At 35.7% G+C, this 25432-nt stretch overlaps 1 protein-coding gene across 4 annotated transcripts; it reads left to right on the top strand.

The window, feature by feature from the left end:
* Nucleotides 1-6348: 6348 nt before the first annotated feature.
* Nucleotides 6349-25233, top strand: LOC140743731 (uncharacterized). 4 transcript variants are annotated; one of them, XM_073075252.1, is made up of 4 exons: nucleotides 6349-6407; nucleotides 7065-8346; nucleotides 9309-11205; nucleotides 22322-25233. In XM_073075252.1, exons 2-4 carry the CDS (start codon nucleotides 7232-7234, stop codon nucleotides 24524-24526), a joined length of 5217 nt encoding a protein of 1738 aa, XP_072931353.1. In that variant the 5' UTR covers nucleotides 6349-6407; nucleotides 7065-7231; the 3' UTR covers nucleotides 24527-25233. The 4 variants fall into 4 exon arrangements, with proteins under 4 accessions (XP_072931353.1, XP_072931352.1, XP_072931351.1 ...); XM_073075251.1 differs by lacking the exon at nucleotides 6349-6407 and adding an exon at nucleotides 6631-6770 and having other exon boundaries at nucleotides 7062-8346; XM_073075250.1 differs by lacking the exon at nucleotides 6349-6407 and adding an exon at nucleotides 6631-6770.
* Nucleotides 25234-25432: the final 199 nt, after the last annotated feature.

A 25432-nucleotide genomic window follows, 5' to 3' on the forward strand; every position in this document is an offset into this window, starting at 1 on the left:
CTCTGAATTTTATTTAATAATCCATATCCTACCACTAACTATAAATAAATATTCTACCATAGATACGATCGTATTGTAGAAAATTATATGAACAATCATATAACTTACTAAGATGCATGAAGGTTAATAATCCGCACTTTACCAGCCTACTATGGCCTAAACGTTCGTACACGTAAGCGTAGAAGGCCTTTTCCCAACAACGGGTCGCAATGAGTTACATGCGGTGGTACAATAATAATAATGGAAAGTAAATTTACTAACCACACATCCATGGGTAGTCAAAATGAAACCAAGTCTACACTAAATAGGAGTCGCGACATCAAAGTCGTTCATAGAAGCAAACTTACTATCGTGTTATTCAGATTTTTATAAACAACTAATAAGTCATTCTATTATTGAGTTAATATATATTATTAGTTTTCATAAAGGCAAGATATGTTACATCAAGTTTAAATTGAATCGAACGAGTCTTATGTTCAAATAAAAGTTGTTCACAGATGCCGTTCACAGACACATAATTCGTATCGTATTTTATAAACAACGATAATGCAGTTGAAGGATAACCTATTTTATTATTGACGTAATTTATAGAACTAAGTAAGACAAATTAAACAAGTCTAAACAGAGTAGGAGATTTTTAGCTCACGTCAAAGTCGCAGATGTGTTCACAGACACAAATTTCGTATCGTATTGTTATTATTTTATAAACAACAGCCTAGTTGAAATACAGACCATCTGATAATTTATTAACGTAACATATGAAACCAATTCTTAAGTGAAAAAATAGTTTTACCACAGAGGTACCACCGGCACACTTATTTTAGCGTGAAGCAGTTTTTACGTGTCAATACTGTCAATGTAAGAGTGTAGATATCGCATCACATAACGTAGAATCCCCATTCTAAATGGGGCTGGTTAATGATGTTCATGGGTGACAGTGACCACTTACCATCAGGTTAACTGCATGCTCGTTTCAATATCATAACCTTCTTATAGTATATTATAACAATATTATAACTTGAGTCGTTGGAAGTCTGCTAAACTTCTTCTACTAGGATTTTTAAAGGGAGTTTAGCAGGAAAACCCGTGTAGGTTTTGGACAAATACGACCCATAAAAGAGAGGAATATCTCAGAGTAGAGAAATATACATTAGATTTTGCCTCAATTGTGAAGAAAAACCGTGTACAATGTTACACATTGTACACGGTATATCTTATATTATTGGCCAGGATGTACATCCTGGTCAGAGATTACGCTTCAATAAAAAGGGATGTTTGTCTAGCGTTGTCCTAATTAGTAAGCTTGGGTCGTTAGTAAGCTTAGAGCGATAAAATAAACATACCTCGTCCCCCGAGTGGATTGACTACCTGAAGAAGATGGCGCGAGACCGCTGGATGCAGAGGACCGAGCTGGATGAGACCGATTGGAGTGGCGCCAATTAGGATAGCCCTATGGTCAACAGAAGACCTTAAAAGGCTGATGGCTACATTTAATTTTAAAACGTTCTAATAGCTACTTCTTTTGAAGTCCACATGGAATTATTCCTAAATAGGATTGGATTCCTGACTAAAATCACCCACAGAAGCGTTGCTAAGTGTGAGGGCTTCATTGAAATGCTACGACACGAAGAATAGAATATAACTCCATAGATATCTATATCATATCCTATTGTCCGTTAGAATCAATTTATCCATATTTTCCTACGAAAAAGAAATTTATATTACGGCAGACAAAGTTTGTCAAACATTTGATAGATTGCTCACTAATAACAGTGTAAGTGGTCATTGTTGTAGATGTTGCTAATAAAAATAATACGTAAACTTCGATAGGAAATTATATATTAAACTGACTTCAAAGGGAGAGAAAATTCCATTCGTAAGTAATTGATTGTACTTATATTCTCCTCTGGCTGCTCTGTAATGGTATCCTCGTATATACAAACACATTGATTTTGGGTTACATTATTTATTGAAACGAGTATGCTAGAATACTACAAACTATAATACACAAATAGAAAATGACATACTCGCATGTCATTGCGGAATATTATATGCAGAATATCTACACTAAAATTATAAAGAGGAAAACTTTGTTTGTTTGTTTGGTTGTAATGAATAGGCTCAAAAACTACTGGACCGATTTTGAAAATTCTTTCACCATTCGAAAGCTAAGTACATTACATCAGTACATCTACGAGTATCATAGGCTATATTTTATATGAAATATATTTGATAAATCGATTTTGAGGCTGTAGGTACAACGTTTGCCTGGTTAGCTAGTCTTATATATAAAATCTCGTGTCACAATGTTAGTTACCGTACTCCTCCGAAACGGCTTTACCGATTTTCACCAAATTTTATATGCATATTCAGTAGGTCTGAGAATCGGCTACTATCTTTTTTTCATGCCCTTAAGTGATAAGGGTTGTTCACCCTTAATATTTTTTTTATTTATATGACAAGACAACATTTGCCGGGTCAACTAGTAATATGTATATAATTATATTAAACGGTCTACGTCATCCATGATACATATTATGGTGTTACACCATCAGACAGTGGCTGGCCATTATTTACACGAGTCGTTCGTTTTTATAGAATTAGCTGCATTTTTAATATAATAATGGGGTAACAGATGAGCAAGCAGTCCGCCTGATGATAAGTGGCTACTGCCGCCCATGGAAATCTGCAATCAACCTCAGATAAGATTACTTTCCTAGCTGAGTTCGACCACAGATGCGCCGCTACCCCCAAAGAACTAAACTGCAATTATTCGTAATATATATCGGCCTTACTACGCCCTTCAAACAAGAACATGACAGCGCTCAACACTGATGTTACAAGGCAGAATTAGGTGTGGCAGTGGTGCCGCTAGAGTCGAACCACAGAGGGTAATACCATCTTGAAATTTGTTTTTTATTTAATACTAGTTTGAAAACATACCTAAGTTTAATATATTAAATCGCTGACTTATTATAGCTATCCAACGAAAATTGAAATTCCAAATAAAATTTATGCGTAAACATTAGGCAATCACAGATACGGAAACTCAGAGACATGTTTGACGCTGAGAAACATATATTTTTTTCCATACCCAAGCCTGCTTTATCACACCCTTCAAAATAAAAGGCAGCAGCTAAGGCCAGTTTAGTTGGAGTGTAAGACAGAAGTGCTGCGGAAGCCAAATTGCCACCAGTTTTACCACCCTAACACTTATGTCATGGTGTCTCAATACGATGGTGACAATGAACGAACCTGATTGCAAACATTTATCACAAAGAAATAATCCTAATCGATACTAATATTATAAAGAGGAAAACTTTGTTTGTTTATTTGTAATGAATAGGCTCAAAGACTACTGGACCGATTTTAAAAATTCTTTCACCATGCGAAAACTACATTACCCACAAGTAACATAGGCTATATTTTATTTGGAAAAAAATAGGATTCCGTAAGATATTTTGGAAAAGTTACTTATTTTGCGTACGCTGCCTAAACTATAAACGATAGAATCATATAATGTTCTAATTAATTGTAGATCTTATAAATATCTACAAAAAAGTCCGCGACACACTATCCCTATCTATGTCGAGTGAGGCACAACAACCATAATCTATATATATATAATAGCGAAAAGATGCTCACGTTCAAAACGTATTAATCAAGGCTTGGACTAAACTACTGAAGCTAGAATCATGAAATTTGGACTGTAGCTTCATTTTATAACATAGATGCGCATTAAGAACAGATTTTTTGATATGCTTCCGTTAAAGGGGTTAAATAGGGGTTGAATGTTAGTATGAAAGCCCGTCAGTTTTAAAGCAAACTCGATGAAAATTAATATTCAGATTTCTAAGTTAAAATAATAAAAAACTTATCTAAGAGTTTTCAAAATCAACCCTTAAGGTGATCAAATAAAGGTTGACAGCTTATTTTAAAATTTGCCAATTTGGATGCCAGCACTATGAAAGTTAGCCATTGTCTTACTGATTAGATATAAAAAATCAACCCCTATGTGCGTTAAATAAAGGTTGAAAGTTTGTATTAAAGTCCCCCAGTTTTGATGTGAATTATATGAAAATCGGTATTTGATTTATCGATAGAAAATAATTAAATACCTATTTCATTGTTTTTGGAAAATCAACCCTTAAGTTGATAAAATAGGAGTTGAAAGCTTATTTTAAAATTTGCCAATTTTAAAGCCAGTACTATGAAAGTTAGCCATTGCCTTACTGGTTAGATATAGTGTAACTTTAATTCTGTCGTTTATGGGAAATCAACCCCTATGTGGGTTAAATAAGGGTTGTAGGTTTGTATGAATGTCCCCCAGTTTTGATGTAATCTGTCTAAAATCGGTATTTGCCTTTTCGGTAGAAAATAATTAAACACAAAATTTCAGTGTTTTTGAAAAATCATCACTTAAGGTCGTTAGAGAATAGATTATAAAAAAAAAGTTTCAACCCCTATGGTTGAAACTTTTTTTTTATAATCTATTCATTTGAAAGGAAGCATTATGAAAATTATCATTAGACACAATGAAGCATCTGAGTCACTGTTTTTTTTAGATCAACTCTTAAGACGGCTATAAAAGGGTGTATGCTGTATGCCTTTCTGTTTACACACCTGTATCAATATTTTTAACTACCCTCTTGAGTACAAATCAACGCCATTAGGGTACTATAAGTAAAGAAATTTCTTTGGAAACCGTTATTGAAGTTTTACTTATTTTGGCGTGTCTGGATAAAGAACAGAGTGCAGAGAGGTTTAGTGTAGGGCGATATTCTACGGGCTGTCGTAACGTATTTTTTTTAACATGGGAGTGCAGAACAGCAGATTTTAGTAATGCGCAGACTCGCGGGCCACAAAGGAGAGTCGCGGGCCCACACCAGCCATGGGTCACGAGTTGCCGGCCGCTGGTGTCAGCTTTCAGAAATTACCTGATGAAATATTTATTGAGACATATGTACATAGGAATGTTTTTGAAAATCCACTAAGGAGGTCAAATAATAGTTAGGTATACGGTATATGTATTATATGGGAAACTTTTAGGTTCAAAGTTAGAAACGTGACATTTCCGAAAGCGTCAACTCGGTACAACTGTCATATATGATAATGCGTAATTTTATTCACGTGGACCACACTTTGGTATACTAATTACATCCCAACCACTTTGGATACATTGCTTGCTGATATTTTGTTCCTACCACAACTATACTGATACTCCAGTACAGTTGTGGTTATACCTGGATTAATGATGGTGATGTGGTAGACACAACCCTTGAAGTGGGCTTGGAGACCTTAGAGTGGGCTAGAACAGGGTTACAGTATCCCCTGCCTGTCGTAAGAGACTAAAGAGGGACTTCTGGGGTTGCGGCAAAAATGGGAACTCTAACCTCCCAGCCAGCAACCCTGAAAAAAACTGTATGTGAGGCCGCATACCTTAAGCTAAGCACCATAAGTTGTGAGAGGGGGTTTTAGCGCGTTAACAACTATCCATACGGTTGCCACCAAACAATTGCCATACGGTTCCCATGAATACGTTTGTATTTTGTTTTTCACATACCAAGGTATCGTTATGATTTTTAAATAGTGGCTAACCACCGTCCATGTTATTCTCTAATCCATAAAGTATTAGTACTTTATGGATCAGAGAATTACATGGACGATTCCTATGGAATAGTGTAAATAATGATTATTGTATCCTACATGAATCTTTTATTTTAATGAAGTTTCATTATAGTCACTAATTACAGTTTTAGTGTATGTTTCTGAAGAAAGCTTGACCAATTTAGGTACACAGTAACGAAAAACTTATGAAAAAAATACTTTTATTAATGAATTATTAAAGGTACTTTATCGTTAAAATTGTTAGAGGTACAAATTTACAATTACAGTTATATGTATGTCATATAATATTTTTTACGCGGGTGAAGCCGCGGGTTCTGCTAGTCCTAACTAATATTATTAAATGCGAATATGAGTTTGTTTGTTTGGTACATTTTCAGGCCTTAATTACATAACCGATTGTCATGTAACTTTGTATACACATCGTCAGAGAGACAGAAAAGGACGTAGAGTACTTTTTATTCCGAAAGAAATACCATTCCCGAGGCATACATAAAAACCTCTGACCGCGAACGAAGCCGCAGATAAAAGCTAGTTATTGGTTTGAGTGTCTGTTAAATCTAAAAATACGAGTAGGCGTACACAATATTTTTTTATTAAAATATAAGTAAATACACTATTTTTATTTTTGTAAAACATGTATGTCATGGCGTGAGGTAGGTATTACGTATTAATTACTCGTTTTCACACTCGTCTGTCACAAATGAACCAGTCACGAGTTCAAATAGTAGCGTTGTGACCGTGAAGGTGTTCTCGGCGTTTTGGATGTCGATCAAAGGACAGTAAGTACCGTGTTACATCTATAATTACTAACATTGACTCAACCAAATGTGATTTATAATATGAATTCAGATTGTAATATTTAATACTATTCGATCCGCGACAATATTTCACTTCCAACAAAAAGAAGACCGACCTGAAGTTTCACTGATGACGCGAAATGCTCACCCAAAATAAATTTATGCTCAATCTTATATTTAGCACGCTTGCTCGGACCACCGCGCATCGGCCAGTTGAACGGAGATTTTGTACCGATCAGAGATCGTTTTCCAATTAAATAATCATATAGCGTCCAGTGAGTGAGTCGATAAACAAAAACTTGTGATGATAAAAGGACGCGCATAATGTGGTCTGAACGCTCCAAGGTAATCACGCCCTACTAGTCCAAAATAATCCGTTGACCAGTGATCATAATACACAACTTATTCACACCTATTTTCACACTAGCCCACGCAAATACGACGTGTTTCCAGTAGCACAAGCTTGCATTGAGACGAAATGTTGTGTTCTTAGTTTAACGGTGGCATCTTTGCTGGGTCCGTGTGAAAACAGGGAAAATAAATTCAAAAGAAGATTATGGACGCTTTCGGGTCAAGTGCTTATATAAATACATATTTTTAAGTTATTAACTAAACATATGGAATCTGAATTGTCAGCAGATCTACAGAAAGATTTCCCACCCGTGCCAATAAAAACATATGAATGGGAGGACCTACGAAGAGCTCGTGAAGCCGGGGGCTACCCGTGGACACACCTCCTGAAGCCGCCCTTGGAAGGAGAAATAACTGCTGAAGATATAATCAGAGAAACCACACCAAGAAGAAGTATGTCGCGTGAATTTTCCAAATCACGTACTCACTCGCCAGTCGATAGCGACATCCAGCGTATACTTAATCTTGATTCATCACCGGGTAGTAGCAGAAAACACGGCGAGGAAGGAGAAGATGAAGGAGTTCATATACCAAATTTTTCTAAAGAAGTTTCTTTAGACTCTGAAGATGACCCCATAAATCAAGCAGTAAATACATTTGTTTCAAAGAGACCAGAAAGTCAAGCTAGTACACATTTAGTGGCTCCTATAGAAATACCAAAAAATGTTTCTCCTAAGAGTATATTAAAGAGACGAGCACCCGAACCGGAATACATAGGTATTACCGAAACACGTGAAAATACAAAATGTTGTCACCCATTAGTAAACAAAATAAAACACTTGGCAGATAAAACACTTCACAAATTAGATAGAAGTGAAAATGAAAAGTCACCCACATCAAAAAGAAAAAAAAATGACGAAGCTCAAGAAATAAGACAGTTAAAAAACTCTCCAGGCGCTGTACGTAGACAAAAATTTGGCGCAATCAAATTAGGAGATTCGGATGAAATGAGTAAAACAATGAGTATTGATACACCACCATCAAGAAAAAAGAAAGAACATATATACGAAGATATAGACGATTCAAAAACTTCAGATATAGAAAAGTCTTTACAATTTACTTCTGACTCTGATAAACCAATTTCAGACAAGGAAGAATGTAAAAACAACAATAAAGAAAATGACAGTATTACTGAGAAAAAATCAATTGCTTCGCACGATCCTAGTTTAATTGCGGAAGATAATATATCCTTGAAGTCCAAGGATCAAATAATGGAAAAATTACACAAAAAGGATGATGTTAACAAAGAAGCAATACTTTTGGATGAAGAAATGGATTCAGAGGAGCCAAATGTTGATGAAATATTTCAAAATCAGGTCAATGACAGCAGACCGAAAAATGATTCACCAAACATAACAATCACCGAAATTATGGATGATGACACAGATAATAACATAGAACAATCAACTACGATACCAATCGAATCATCGCCAAGTCCCAGTCCTCGTGACATTGAAAGAAAAGGAAATGACGACGAATTCCAGGACAAAGAATGGTCTAAACCCAACAGGTAAATACTTTAGCTTCTAAGTTTTTCACCATGTTCTTAATTCTATTGTATTTTCATGCGTAATAATGACATAACAGTAGCGTTCCACACATGCAAAGCGAACGTGCTAGCTGTGTCTGATAAATATAGCACTGTCCGAATCGTCTTCCTGCACAGTGGGTAAGCTCTTTAAAATTGTCACCAGCGAACAGTGCTCGCGTTTGCTTTCACGCTGGTGATTAGTTCATTTACAGCCCGGCTTTCACAAACACGCTCCCATTAATGACTCATTGTCTATGGGATAACATAAGTCTAATTAATGTAGTATTCCGGGAAATTATTTTAATATGCCTTGGGTATAAGGCCTTTTCGGTAGACCGTAAGCTTTGTCGGTATGAGTAAGCTTCGACGATGGACATCTGAAGGTGGGACTCCAATAGAAAAGCCTGTGAGACCGACCAGAGAAGGCAGTGTTCAGGTGTTTACACCAGAAGTCCGTTGTGGTTGCCAATTTTTTCAATGTGATTCATTGCTACCGGAAAGAGTCAATCCAGTGGGCACTAGACCAACATCGCGAGCTAGTAACTTCATTCCGATTGTGAGGTAAGTTATGCCTACATTAATATCTAGACAGTTGCGTTGACGGAACGACAAAATTTACGTTCTATAAAATAAATCTGAAATCTCTTAAATGACTTGCCCGGCGACTGCTGCGGCTAAAACGAGCGCCAACGGTTGGCCTAATTGTGACTCGAGTTATACGTTTGTGTGCGCCGTTTAAATATAAATTTAAACTAATGCGACGCATCATATTTTTTGCGATTTACGTGTTTTATAATATTATGTATCGTGTTTTTATAACCTTGCAATGCGAATTTACACAATAGAAATATGTATGTATACCGTTAATAAACCAACTATTGTCTTCATAGTACTATTATATTAAGTGATGTTTTAAAACTATATTTATTTTTCTATTTCAGTGATCACGAATATGAAATTATTGAAAAACCTCCCCCAAATATCATTTATACAGCACCGAGCTTAGACGAAAAACCGACAATGGTCAAAACCGATGATGAACTTTCCAGCACAACGTCGTTGGAACGAAAATACTTACAACATACGTCGGACGAAGAAGAGCCGACTGACTACAAAGAAAATCTTGACGATTCTAAAATGGAAGATATTTCAAGTGCTGCGGTGCTCCAAAAAGATATTGAAGAGCGGTTTTTTGTAAATACGCCATCCACTGTATCGAGGACTGATTGCGATTTAAGTACAAGTCAAGTTGATTCATCTGCATTAGAAAACTTACCGCTAAAACGAGGTAGTCGCAATAAAACAGCGGAATCCACCGAAAGTAAGATTCAGCAACGTATTAAGGAAGGGACCGGTAAGCTCAGGTCGCAAGCTGGAAAATTAAAAACTAAAATACAAAATATGAAAACAAAGCAGTTTACAATGCCTGATAGACCCAAATTTAATATGCCTCAAAAGCCTAAATTTTTTACCGATCTAAGTGAACGAACCAAAATTTCTTTTCCTGAGAGACCAAAGTTTACATTACCGGACCGAAGGAAATTTAGCTTACCTGACCGGCCCAAATTTAATAAAAAAAATTCTATATCTGACAAATTAAGTATGGGAGACCGTAAAAAATTTTCATTTCCAGAAAGACCAAAGTTTAACGTTCCCGACTTATCAAAATTCAAAATGCCCGATCGTCCAAAAATTAACTTTCCTAGCTTAGGCAGGAAGAAGGACTATAAAGTTGAAAATGATACAACAGAGTCAACTTCTGATCTTCAAAATGTTGCAACTGTAGAATTTGAAGCAAAAACATTTCCAAGATTATTTACTAGAACAAAAAAATCTCAAATTCAAAAAACATCTTCATCCCCTACTTTAAATAGAGAAGACACTCCACCACCGACTTTTACATTTACTCGAGTAAAAAAGCCAGCGGGAGGATACATACCCGATAGCCCAGAAGAACCACGTGAGTATGGAAATGTTGAAGGTGATACCAATTATGAAAGCGAATCGGAAGAAAGAAAGCATTTCGAAACTACTTATGATTTTGATAAACTAAGCCCTGAATATGCAGATGGAGATGATGATAGAATGAATCTCAATGAAACCCGCAATGCAGCCTCGATTCCAGACATGTCACTGTCTAAACAAGAAAATACACACATTAACGAAATAAATAACGACGAATTTTTTGTTCGACCGAAAGGAATTTCTCGCGAAAATATTCAAGTAAGAGAGTACTTAAGCGACGAAATTCGACAAGCTTTTAAAATTCCAAAAAATGTTCTTGGTTTAGTGGGAAGTAACGCGGAAGTCGATGATAAACATATGTACGCGAATGAGCCAGATGCAGATCCGGAACTTATGATCGACGAGAATGAAACTATAAGATACTCTGCAGAAGATATAAACGAAAGAGATGATGGATATTATACATTCCCGCCGGTACGTCCGTCCCGAGCTAAAAGAAAGAAGAAAGAAACCGAATCTATTAAATACATAGATGATAGTGTAAATGCAAGTATACAGTTTAGTGATGTTGATCTAGGTCTTCCTGATGATCAGCTAGGTGTTCAGCCTACCGAAGTAGAGGCCCAAGTCAATGGTACAATAACCCAACTTGATTTTCCCTCACCAACCGATTTGCGTTCTATTCACGAATATGCAAATGACGACATAATAGAGTATTCAGAAAAAATACCTATACAATCTCAAACCCTTCCAATGCCACCGAAAAGAACAAAAAAACACACTAAAAAGGAAATGAAGTATTCATCTTTAAGTGATTTCAAACAAGTGGCGCCTGCTGAGAAGTGGAAGTCACCACAGGAACAAACCGACGATGTGAGTATATTTTTGTTTTTTTTTTTCATAATATTTTCTCTTAGCCCCGCACTTAGTCTCGACGATCTCGGATCTCGTGACGTAAATTACATAGGTAATATCTGTAATAAGTACCTATCTAATTTTAATCAGCTTATGTTTGAATTTTAAAAAAATATTCACAATGTGCTTATATAGTGGGAAAGTTGTTTGTAAAAATATAATAAGTTAATAACTATATTATACAGGGTGAATTTTTCAAACAGGCCTTCAGGGCCAAATCCCAAACTATAAGGATTAGCGAAAAATGCTGAAAGGAGTTACGAGGCCGATTTTGATAAAAACTAAAATTGTATCATTTGTTTTTTAATCTTTTTCCCTAGCCGGGAATCCCAGAATTTGATCCTTATAAGCGACACTATCATATAATGGAATAATATAGAGGGTGTATTTTTTTCACAATGAACTCGTTCGATTCGGTCTGAAATTGAACGATAAACAACCATGACAGTCCAGTTATGGACACACATGGTCACACATTTTAGGAACAACATATTATATACCTAGAGTACATCAATACATAATATGTATTTTGTATAAATATTCATACTGACCTCCATCATATTTGTTACCCATTTGTTGGTATTTCTAAGTGTAAGTTTCTTTCGTTCCTCATTATTACCACAGTATTACTCGGTACATAGTCCCAATAGGAATTAAAATCCTCTTTATTGCACTTTATTTCAATTCGTTCACGAACAAAAAAAAAACTCGGGTTGCCATGGCTTGCGAATCGTACTTAATCTTTAAAATTAAGCCACATCTGACGTGGTCGGAATTTGAATGGGTACCCCAGTTGAACCATTCTGACTCTACCACTTTTCAATCCAATAGTAATGTAGGTGGATATGTTAAGCCGTTTGTTATCCTTAAATAACAGTCATTAAATGTTTTTTTGACCTAATCCTTCCACCACTAATACGCATTTGAGCTGTACAATCAGATTTGCTTCAGACCTCCCCTAGATGTAAGGTAGATATCGCATTAGAACGTTCAAATGAGTGCAGCTAAGACATGTTTAATGCAAATTCTATTTGAATAAAATGCCACGCGCTCCAGATAACAATATTGGCAAGGAAACTGATGGCCCAAAGCTATTAGTGTTAATGGAAGACAATAAGTGCATTGAGATTTATTACTCGAGTGTTCAGTAAATTTTTAACATTTAATGTTCTCAATGTCAATCCTTCATCAATGTTAATTGTATCTTGAAGTAATTTAACAAAAGACAAATGCAAGAATATACAATTAATGGTAGGAGTAGGAATCAATGTCATTTGCGTTCTTCTCCAAAAGTGTAGACACTCGTATGTTACGCTAACACGTTAAAATTGTTTAATGACTTTAAAATGCAATAAAGTCACGTATTCCTTTACCAAAATCAACCATATTATCATTTTGAATCAACTATTCGTATTTAACATAACTCACTTATTGCGTTGCCGACTTATCTTGCTTTGCTTGTTTGATAAATTAAAAGTCAATTTAAAAAAAACAAGTCATGTGTTAGTGATAAGACGCAGTTACGCTTAGGTCACACCACAAGCCACACGACTCATGGCGTTCGTATTACGTAACGGGATTTGATACGGATTATACTCATTATGAAATTTATGAATTTAGTACCTACCTATATTATACATGTAGAGTACAGAATAAGCACTTATCTGTCTCTCCACTAACGCGCTTTTCCGTTGTACGTTTTTCGAGCATATGTACTCGTATGAAGGTCTCGGCGAATTATTTGGCATTGTATATAGCCCAAAAGGTTTAACGGAATTTAACATACGAATTTTCTTTAGACATATGTCTTGTGGGATACACGACATTTTTTTATAATGTAAGAGTAGCAGGCGAGCATGAAGTCCACCTGATGGTAAGTGGCTACTGCCGCCCATGGACATCTGTAATCAACCCCAGATAAGATAAGATATTCATACGTGACGTCGGCCACAGATGCGCCGCTACCCCTGAGGACTAAGCTGGAACGCCTCGGAAAAGTCTGTCTCCCTTACCACACCCTTCAAACCGGAACACAGCAGCTCCTAACACTGCTGTTATTAGGTAGAAATAGGTGTGACAATGGTGCCGCCGGAGTCGAACCGCAAAGAGTTCTACCACACCTTCAAAGTAATTGCAAAACAAATATACTCGTAATATATGCAAAAAAAAACTCAGGGTAAGTTGGTTCAAGTAATGAAAATATTTCAGAAATACCTGATAATTATTGCAACGTAGGTAAACACACGCCAACGACTCAAACAGGTATGTCATCCGTGAAGTCCATAATAGTTGAATGAACATGATCGCAAATGAAAATTCATTTCCCCTTCCATATTTACCTCAGCAAATAGGCAATCGAACGGAATACGTATATTTATAAAGGTTGCCTTTATGAATTTACCTTGATAAACATTAAACACACGCATTAAATGCAATACTCATATAATTTACAATATAGGTAGGTGCTCATTTTTTAACAAAGCACACCCATGAAACCCGCCATCTCTTTTGTAATTGAATGTTTCTCATATATGTTAAGAATTTCATAAGAATTACAAGATACTTAGGTTAAAAATCTCATGGAACTATTCTTATAGTTAAACAACTTAAATTAAACCAAAGATAATCTAAAATTATATAATAAAAACATATTAACTTCGATCACTAATAAGAACTAGTGATCGAAGCATATTAATAATAAAATAATATCTATATAACAAATACGTCATCCATAGCTCCTTGTGGCATTGTGCCCGGAAAGCTGGTAGGGTTTCCTAGCTGTATAGCGAGACTAATTTTTTGGGCAAAAAAACTTCCAGCCCTCTGTCTGGTTACTCGAAGCGAGGATAAACCTGTGAGACATATATTTATTTGACATATATTTATATGACATATTTAGTTCCTATCACAATGTTATATGTTCTTTTCTGCATATTACTTTTACAAAATAATGTCGATGTTTCACATCTGCCAGGCGTCCCGTGACGGCTCACATTTTTTTTTTATTTAATTATATATTTTAAAACAAAGAAACAAGCCATAAAGATAGTATATATATTTATAAAAGCGTTACAGTATAATTTAATTTAAAAGTTATAATTAATGTTAATTACCGATCAGTCGATTGGCGCGCGGTTTGGAGGCGCGCCAAGGAATGGATATGCTTTTGGACGATTCTTGAATATATTTTCGGAAGCGCGACTCCATGCGATTGTTGACCCAGTTAGAATATACGTATCTGCTCGTTGATGTCCAGATGTTTGTTCTATTACCATCAAGGTCGCGTGACCTTAAAAATGTTAAAAATAGAGGCAGCCTACGACTAAAATCACTGACCGCTTATTTCACATATCAAGATATAGATACTGTTTTGTTTTAGCAAATATATCATAATAATAATAAAAATACTAAGTAATAATACTACGTAAACTTGAATTAAAAAAAGAAGTAAATAAGATTAAATGATAATTAATAATAAAATTATATCTATAAAATAAAGACGTTATGTTTGTGGCATAATCCTCAGGACGCTGGCAACGTTACCTCGCTGTATAGCGAGGCCATTGACAGCGAGGCTTACTATTTATTGTAACGAACATTCGTTTTATTTTCTTATTCAACACGTTTTTTGTTATTCTGTCTAACAGTTTCAATATTATGTTAAGTTTCAGTATCAGTTTCAATTTTGCTATGAATGACGCGCAAAAGTTAATATACATACCATATACCTAATTGTCGCATACATAGTAACTGTATCAAAATTTAAAAGGAGATTGCATAATAGAACTATCTTTCTGCATAAGCGATTGGACAAATGTGATTCTATGTAAATAAGCACAAATATTGTAAAACGCGCCTAAATGTCTACCTACTCTATCAATGAAAAATGATTTCTCCCAATTGTGCACATTATTATTTCGAAGAAAAGTGAGTAATCCTTAGTAATTTTACCTAAAGTAAAGAAAACTTCGCGATTCAGTACGTATATGTCCTCTGAATTAAACTGACTCTTTTTACAAAATATATACGTTCCGTAATAAAAACCTAAATCTTTAAACCAGCAATTGTATACCTATATATAATAGGAATCTCGGAAACAGCTCTAACGTATTTCATGACACTTAGTTTAGTATACCAGTAGCATTACCATGAGTTGGCATAGAAACGCCACTATAGAAATGGTAAATAGAAAACTATTGTCATTTTGCTAGTGAATAACATAACTACTATCGTTACGGTATTTCTTGACAACGTCTGTCAAATTAATGACTCATGGGACCGAATTTGTATGGCAATAGATCATAATGACATTCGCTAGCGATTTGATTTCGATAGGTTTTTTACGTATCGAGTTACGTCACTACGGATTTTAGTTCTACGAGTAACCACCAGAGGCGCTGTACAATTTTTCATACATTTATTTTACGCAGTCGCTAGCGAGTAATACTTTTGTAAACTCATGGTAGTCCTACAGGTGTTTCGGGGGAGATAAATCGCTAATCTAGCTAGGTTTCATTTTTAAAAACAAAACAAAGCTCGGTCATCCAGGTACTTATGTACCTAAAACCTACACATAAATCGTGGTTAAACAACCATACAATACAATAGTAATAGGTAAAATTAAATAGTTGGCACAACAATCATGTTGTTCACAGAAACATGAAGGTAATAACGCCCGTATTTAATACTGAAGCTACGAAATTTATTGCCTTCCAAACATAAAAATTGTCAATTTGGTCTAACTAGAACTTACCAAATTACGATCTTTTCGCAAGCGAAAATTGGATATTCAGATTTTTAACCGACTTCAAAAAGGAGGTGGTTATCAATTCGGCCGGTATCTTTTTTTTATGTATGTACACGAATTATTGTGTAGAGACGAGCTGGAAGTTGGTCCCACTTAAATATGGTTCGGATCCATCGATGGGTTCTGGAGAAAATGAGAGGAACTCCTCCACCCATTTAAATATAACAGCCATAACTTCGCCGTTTATGAACCTATTTTAATGCCTTTAATTTCGTGTGTGGACAATTGCTACAAGCTGGTCCCATTTAAATATGATGAGGATCAGAGTGGGTTCTGGAGACAAAATATGTAACTCCTCAACCGATGGGAATAATTGAGTTGTGTTTGAAGATATTTGGTGTAGATTCTAATTAAATTGCAAAGCCAGTTCATAATTGACTATTTAAGGGTCTGATAATGTGTCTCGGAGACAAAATATGTAACTCCTCAACCGATGGGAGTAATTGAGTTGTGTTTGAAGATATTTCGTGGAGGTTCTAATGAAATTGCAACGCTAGTTCATCATTGACTGCTTAAGGGTCTGATAATGTGGCTTGGAGACAAAATATGTAACTCCTCAACCGATGGGAATAATTGAGTTGTGTTTGAAGATATTTGGTGTAGATTCTAATGAAATTGCAAAGCCAGTTCATAATTGACTATTTAAGGGTCTGATAATGTGTCTCGGAGACAAAATATGTAACTCCTCAACCGATGGGAGTAATTGAGTTGTGTTTGAAGATATTTCGTGGAGGTTCTAATGAAATTGCAAAGCTAGTTCATCATTGACTGCTTAAGGGTCTGATAATGTGGCTCGGAGACAAAATATGTAACTCCTCAACCGATGGGAATAATTGAGTTGTGTTTGAAGATATTTGGTGGAGGTTCTAATGAAATTGCAAAGCCTGTTCATCATTGACTATTTAGTTAGGTTTGGTTGGAACATATAAGACAATATAAAACTAAGCGAGCAGGGCGCAGTGGCGCCCTGCGAGCGGGCGGTTCCAATCAATGCAAATTCAGACCTTATCTTAATTCATGGTCACGTTTATACAATTTTATGTTGTATTAATATAAATGTTATTATGTCATCACTAAAAAGGGTGATTTTTTTTTTAACAAAAACATACAACCGACTTCTATGTCACTACAAAGTAAAAAATAATTCAAATAAATGTTGGTTTAGTACATATTTCTGATGTCGGTGCTCATATTAGACACGCTGTTTACATCGTTATCCAACGAAATATATTAAGCGCCGACTTCAGAACTATGTACTAAACCAACATTTATTTGAATTATTTTTTACTTTGTAGTGACATAGAAGTCGGTTGTATTTGTTTGTTTTTTTTTATTAATAACGAGCATCAGGGGAAGCTAAATAATTAAACGATTTCTACACTCACCGCCCCACACTAGGATTCCCTGTATCGTGGCTGTCATGGAGACACGTAAAGATAAATACAGAAACACCCAGAACAGCTATCTAAATTCATCATTCAGATATCTGTCTGGCCGGGGTCCGAACCGGAACCCATCGCGCGTCAGACCGGTATGGTGCGCGCTCCGCCACGCTGGTCGCTGTATTTGGCATGATACGAGTATATATATGGCTACATAACAAAAAATTATATCTATTTCATAATACGTATCTACACTTCATATTATAATCTTTGGCTTGATTCCACTTCACCATAGTATAATACTTATTTTTTTTATTTATTTATTTATTTACTTTACTATTTATTATCTACTTTACTATTTGGAAATAGTCTCCAAACGATGACGATATAAGAAATGAAAAAGACATGCATTCCGGCCAGTCATTTTACGATAAACATCATTTGAATTCGATTTTATAAAATTTCAAGGCTCTTGATATGAATACTATGTAAGTGATTCTTTAATATTTAATTTCGCGATAGCTACTTTACGTTATTATCCTTGACCTAGTGTGACACAGTAACGTTCTTGACGAATCAGTTGTAACGTTGTAAGTAACAAATTTGCTATAAAATAATAGATGTAGAGAGAGTGTCGCGTGGGGAGATTCCTTTTTGGTAATGGGTAATTATTATAATCAACTTATTGCGTACTGCCAATAGAACAATACTTAACGGGAACAGGTCGATTCTCAGGAGAAGAAAGTTTTGACCGCCGCCCACTAAACTCCTACAGTCTATGGAATTTTCGTCAATGAAATTTAATATGAGTACTTAAATAGATAATAGGTAGCCGACAATTTTCAATGACGATCAATTCTTAACATCCTATATCTTACTTAATATATTAAAATTATTACATACCTACATAGAAAAGTTAGAAAATTAATTTTAATCTTTAAGTCTCACTAAAATCATTGCTCAATAGAGTACCATTGCAATTTTTTTTGACTTGGCGGGGACAATCTACGATGAGCTACTGCATTCCTATATGGGGGTGGAGCAGCTTAGACCAGGATCCTTGAACTTAAAAGAACTCAAAAATGACTGATAAAAGTGATGTACTGCAAAACTTTGTGTATTAGCAACTATATTAAAGCTCCATAAAAGCTCCTTATTAGCCTCCAGTGATGACTAAATAGAAAGTAGGTATACGTTGCCCCATACCTACCGACTCATTCAAAAGTAAATTTGCGTGAAGACAATATGCAAGATAATCTATTTAATAAAATAAACCGGGGTGTACACACATACACCATGAAATACTATGACTGCATTTTTTCACAATGGTTACAAAAACTTAATTATGGAAACAGAATCTATTCTTTGTAACTTCACCTGACATATATAAACACATCCATAAGCACACATACACATTCTCACACACAGAGACATAATACACAGACACTATATTCACTACATAATTATACACTATATTCTAAAATAAAATTAATTTAACTCTGTTCAAATAATTATATTGACGTATTATATATGTATTTAGAATTTTTTATTTTGTAGTACTTGGTATTGTACGAGTATAAGGGAAGAGCAGGACGCTCTACTACAGGTATTACAGCACTTAAAAGAGGGTACCCAACAATATTGTAAAACAATGTAGGTACTACTTTTCATGCAATAAATCAGTTTTATTTAATTTATACATATATTTAGCTACGATGTGGCCATTGTTATCCAAAATATTGCTAGCCGTTGGTTTGTCCCGTATAATACAAAATAAAGCGTAGGATATGTGATATAAACCGAAAATAATGATATTTAAATAAAAAAAACGTGCAAATAGCAAATTAACTTACATGAAGAGGGTCCGCTAAAAATTTAACTCTATAGGTAAATGAACAAGATGTTCACCCATAACTAGGAACGGAATGTACTTTGTCCCTGTAGTTCCGGGACTAGAATAGGGCTACGGTATCCCCTGCCTGTCGTAAGAGGCGACTAAAAGGGGGCTTCCGGGGTTGCGGGCGGCAAGAGTGGGAGCTCGAACCGTCCAGTATGCTACCCCGGGAAGGACGGCGGTATGTGTGGTCGCATACCGTCGTAATCTCCAGATGTTGTGGGAGGAGCGAACGCTCCCCTAGGGCAGAGCCCGATCCGGGCATCGACCTTGGAGGACTCCGGTTGTGTTCCGTTGGAGATCCCGGAGTTCTCCAACAAGCGCTGAGGATGGCCACCGGGGGGGTTTTAGTGCGGTAAAAATCCCACATAACCCGATGTCGCTCCCACGTTGTCGAGTACCTTTTGAAGGTTTCCCCCTCGAAAAGAAAAAAAAAGGAACGGAATATACTTACATTACTACTAGGTACCATATTAAACTTAATACACATTTCATATAAAAAACATTAGGTACATTAGGTAGGTTATTTTGTTTACCATTATACAACCATTATACAATTATACATAGTTATGGGAAGAAGGCCATTATTAATTAGTATTCACAAACATTATGTTCTACCACGAATGACATGCCGCTGCAGCATCATCTCTTAGATCGGTGTTCGCCGCTGTGCTTGGGGATAACTTGGTGTGGTTTGTGTCAACCTTTATGTAGAAACATAAAATATTAAGCTTCCTAGCGACATCTATCGACACATATCACGCAATAGATCCTTTTATGGTACTAATTTTAACCAGTTTAAATAATATATCAATATATTATGTTCAAGAATATACTATTATGCCTGTAATAATGTTAGTTTAACAGTGTAACATTAAGTATAAATTATGTTACATTGGTACTTTCTACTTATAAGCGACATCTAGTAAAAGTTTTATGAACTGCTACGTATTAAAACGTGAGACGACGCCTACAAAGAGGTTATGTAAAACGTCGAAAGATAGCGTTACGGGAGGGAACAATATTGTTATTTACTGAATTTCGTGAATATAATTAAAGTTTAACGTTCTTAAGAAATAGCGAATCATTGAGAGGTTTGATATGGTATTGGTATCATATAATGTTGTGCACATGAAATAATACAAGTACAGTAGAAACACGATTAACCGGACTAATAGTTGTCGTAAGGTATTCGGATAATCGAATATCCGGATAATCGAATGTATAAAGAAAAGCGGATTTTGTGTACATACATAATGTTATATTTATTAAAAGCAACAAATATCAACGAAAATCAACATTTATTAAGAAATTACAAAGAGTTACAGTTTCCTAGAGTACATACATACGTGTATGTACTGCAGCCTTAATCATTAAATAAAATATTTAGGTACATATGTACATTGTACAACACGTATAATTTGTTTAATATTTGGTAACTTGTATTTGATAATCATGAAATAGATAAATTAGTAAGTTTAGTTTGATTTAAAATATTTGGTAATTGTCATTTGACGTTAGCCACTTTTTCTCTTATTATATTACGAATTAGTTTCAGCTGTAGTAAACTCACAGTATCACTCTCTGTTTGTTTTTCAAACCACTTTAAAGCTCTTTCCAGGGCATGAAGTGCTACATCATGAGATATTCCTGCATCATTTTCCACGTCTAAATTTTCTTTTGTTTGTCTCCTTACTCGGAGGGACTCGAGTGCATACGTGCGCGACTGTTAGTCCGCTTCTGACAAATATTTGGAACTGTCTTGTACAAGAAATGGAACAACAAAAAAAAATTACCGTAATTATGCAGTCAACGGTTGTTTAAATTCAACATTAAACTGTGGTTTTTAATTTTTTTAAAGCTACCAATTTTTTACAGAGGTAGTCCGGATAATCGCGAATCCGTATAACTGAGGGCCGGATAATCGAGTTTCTACTGTATGTTTATTACCTATTAACAAAAATTTAGGTACACAAAAAATCAGAAACTCGCCGCACTGAACATACATGTATATTTGTTATGCTATTAAATATTAAGGCCCAAAATACAAAACGACAATTTTACAGGAGAGGTTCCGATTTTCCGAAACTTGCTACGAGTATATATTTACTAAAACCGAAGTTTATGCAGCATGCACGTTTGCTTCTTTACTATCGCAAGTCACAACTATTTCCTTATTTATACCATAAGTCAAATATATTTCTATTTTCGTTTTTTTACTTCACGTTGGTCTTGATAAGGTAACTTAGTTACATTTATTTTCTTTATTATCACCCCTAAATAGATTAATTGTCCCATAACCTCTTTATTATAGATTGTACCTACGCGATAATTATATTATTAGATACTATTTTTTTTTAGTAATTTAATTGACAAACAATAATTTCAACTAACTTGATAATTCATAAATATAAATAAAACTTATATTAAGTATATTAGATTAAGTATGTCGACAACTTGGGATTATCATACGAAGAGCAAAATGGTCAAATTATTCGTTTCGCCTTCCTGCATCCGTAGGAACCTATTCCATTTTTATTCTATGAGAACTGGGGATCCGCGCCCAGGGCAACCGATCTCGAGAGGGCATGAAAGTCCAAAATTATTTGCTTTCACGTAACGTATCGGCTAAGAATTACGATGAACATTTGTTAATGGAACTTTGTAACAGAACAAGCAATAATCAAATTATTTTACTAAAGAACTACTCCAATATAAATTGTTGTGACAGATCGCAATAAAAATAACCATTGGGAAGACACAGCGACAAAAACTAATAACAAGATAATTAGCCCTACCGCTGTTACGATCATTGGCTCGATCAAATACAATTCCGCATTTCTTCAAGGCTAGTTAGGTACCATTCATTTCATTAATTGAGATATATAAAATTATACCATTGATGCAAATTATTGTTGTAGTAAAACACTCGTAAGTAAGAATTTTGAAATATCAGTTACCATTTTTAATATCTTATTTATATAATTTCAGATAATCGTGTATCGAACGGAGCATGAATATGTGGTTCCACAAGAGGAGATCGCTGTAATTGAACGCAGTCCGCTGCCCCCACGACGCACTCGTTCAAGAAGCTCACGAGGGACGTCCCTATGTGATGACGATCGAACCTCTCATGGTGCGGAATCATTAACTCTTGATACTCACGCACTACCAGCCGACGAAATTGATGTAGAAAGAGAAATAAGACACGAGAGCCCTGGATATGCCACAGTAGACAAAGGACCCTATGCACCTAGCAAAGGCATCAGGCGATCGAAGAGCAAAACTCCCCCAGTAAGGCGTCGTAAAAGCAACAGCTCAGAGCGGAAGTATTATACAGTTGGTGCGACTAAGCAAACCGTGCCTGACCGACCACCTAGAAAGAAATCTTCAACAAGTCTCGTTACTTTAGATAGTGTCACTAAGCGTTCGCTCAGTGGAGACATAACACAATATGTCGAAATTGATGAGCCTCAAATTGAAGAAGTACACAAGGATTTAAAGTCTGGTGAGGTGTTAAGTAAAATGAAGGATCGGCCATTGCCCCCTCCGCCTAGGCCACCTAGAGGACCAAGACGAAAAAAAAGGTCAACTGACGAATGCGAAGAACAAGATGGCATAGAAGCAAAGTTTTCCTCAGGTACCACACCGTTTCCCATTGATGGTGACAACCAAATTCAAGATGTAGTCGAAATCGAGGTGTCAACACAAACAGATCCACTTCCCGATGATGAAGACTTTGAATTAGGCATGTATGATAATTTAGATTTATCGATGTCGAGTTCCCTACGTGATATAATTGACGAAGACTCTATTATAGGAAAAGGTCGTACTAAATCAGCAGATAGCTCTAGAATTTCAAGGCCTACGTCTAGATCGGAAAGGTCGTTTAAGTTTTCTGATCCTAAGATTTCTGAATTATCTAAGCCAAGCGTAGGAAGAACTTCGCCTACTGTTATTCTTGTAGAAAAACGCGTGTCCAGTCCCACACGAATAAACGAACATGAAGTAATATTAACTGAAGCTTCTTTGACTGTCCAACCTATAGAAATGGATGAAAGCCAAATACCAGACGTACCGCCCTTACCCAGAATGAGAAGAACCCCTAGTACTGCAGATGGTACAAAAATTGTTTCAGCTTTGAGAAGTAGTACAGTTAGTGAGGAAAGGGCTATTGAAAGAACGTCCGAACCTTGTAGGGAAGTTCAATTGGATAATTTAATTACACAACGTCTTCAAGTCAAAGATTTGGATGTTGGTAGACTTAACGTTTCCGAGCTTCAAGCAAGCAAAATTCTTGTTTCGGACATAGAAGGTATGACCTTACAAGTAACTGAATTAGATTCTAAGTCGGGGCACATATCAGTAAGCGGAATTGAATTCTCGCAGTCAGTTATAGACGAAATAGTCAAAAAGTTTTCTGAGATAACTACAAGCACCCAACCAACCGTGCCAGTGAGACAAAAATTAGAAGCACAAGAACAGCAGACTACGGAAATATCTACGTTGACAGAAAAGCTGGAGAGTAAAGAAGAACAAACTCAAACGGACACTCCACCATCACCACCATCTCCACCAGAACTTGTGGAAATTAAAGTAGAATCGAAATCAAGTGTCGACTACGATCAAATACGGCCTCCACCCGTCTCGCCAACGTCCGGAATGGAAGAGGGTTCAGTACCACCACAGAGACCTCCGCCACCTGATTTAACACCATTACTGTACTCCTATCTTCAAGATATTGCATTAAGTCCGGCCTCTTATCAGGCCCGTAGCTTTAGGGAGAGACCTTTTGGTGAGCACCTCGAATCGCAACATCAAACACCTCCACCTCCGACACGAAGGACGAAGAGGAAACCAACTGCCCCTTATAGCGGGTCCAGCTCAGATGAAGGGAAGCTGCGACCCTCTCCTCGTCGAGTGCCGCCCCCCGTGAGGGCCCCTGAACCTACGATAACCGAAGCCGGTGCACAGTTCCTACGCGTCTGCCAAAATTCTATAAGCAGAACGATAAGGAATATATTCAACTCTTTCATGTCGTATATAAGTGGCAGAGAGGATAAAAAGGACGTGCAAATGGCACTCGTCATATTCCTTGTATTAATCGCTGGGCTTATAATGTTCGGGCTCAGTGACAGCCGGACGATACATCACCATCATTGGGAATTCTTTAATCCTCCAGACAACAACGCGTAGTTTAATATTGTTCTGTTATTCTTTTTAGTAGTATTATGACGTAAGCTCCGTAAATGATATCGTTAAACCTGACATCTAATTGTGTTACGTAAATAACAAACAAACAAGCATTTCGCGCGACCAGACTTTCCACTACAGATTGTGTATGAAAATATTAGCTCTATTTATTATTTAGTTATAAGTGATTTGTTACGAGTATATTATTTTATTTCCTAAGATTATGGTCCCTCAGAAAAAAGAATACGAGGATACCTACATATTACGAATATTTTAGGCCCACAAATAGCACGTATTCGTTTGAGACTCACAAGGTAACGAGAAATAACCACAATTTATGCTAATCCTATAATAATATAATTCATGAAATAAATCTATATGTATGTTATAAATAACTATCTAATATACTATTTACGGACATGTTAGAATACACACAGTGTTTATTTAGGTATGATTGTTTTATTCGAAATACTTGAAGTAATTGTTAAGTCAAGTAAAACGACAATAAATTATTATTGGGTTGACAATAATCATGACATTAAATACGATTACTGAAATTGTTACGATTTATACAATAATATATTATAAAATATAATATAATCATAATTATTATTAACCGCACTGTAATATGTATGTAGTGTGGGGCTGGTGTTATGCATTTTGTATATTTTTTTTTGTTCTGTAAATTTTAATTGGAATAAATCTTGTTAACCATATTTTTTATTTTATTATTATAACAGCAAGCTACCATTTTGTACTTCAGTGCGAATAGACCGTACACACCTAATGCATACCGAAACTTTCATTAGACCCTGGGATTTAGTGATATTTAAAATAATGTTAACATAACAATTTTATGCGAATTCAGTATGTCACTGTCGCATAGGTGCGATTGTAAGGTCTATGGTT

Source organism: Epargyreus clarus, unplaced genomic scaffold (genome assembly GCF_041222505.1).
Source record: "Epargyreus clarus isolate Ecla_fem2 unplaced genomic scaffold, WU_Ecla_fem_2.2 ptg000007l, whole genome shotgun sequence".
Lineage (NCBI taxonomy): Eukaryota > Metazoa > Arthropoda > Insecta > Lepidoptera > Hesperiidae > Epargyreus > Epargyreus clarus.

Excerpts from the sequence above, each read along its gene's own strand:
- LOC140743731 (XM_073075249.1), top strand. The coding sequence starts at position 7,043 with ATGGAATCTGAATTGTCAGCAGATCTACAGAAAGATTTCCCACCCGTG. Across the intron at positions 8,347-9,308 it reads GAATGGTCTAAACCCAACAG|TGATCACGAATATGAAATTA; the intron begins GTAAATACTTTA and ends TTTCTATTTCAG. Across the intron at positions 11,206-22,321 it reads CACAGGAACAAACCGACGAT|ATAATCGTGTATCGAACGGA; the intron begins GTGAGTATATTT and ends ATATAATTTCAG.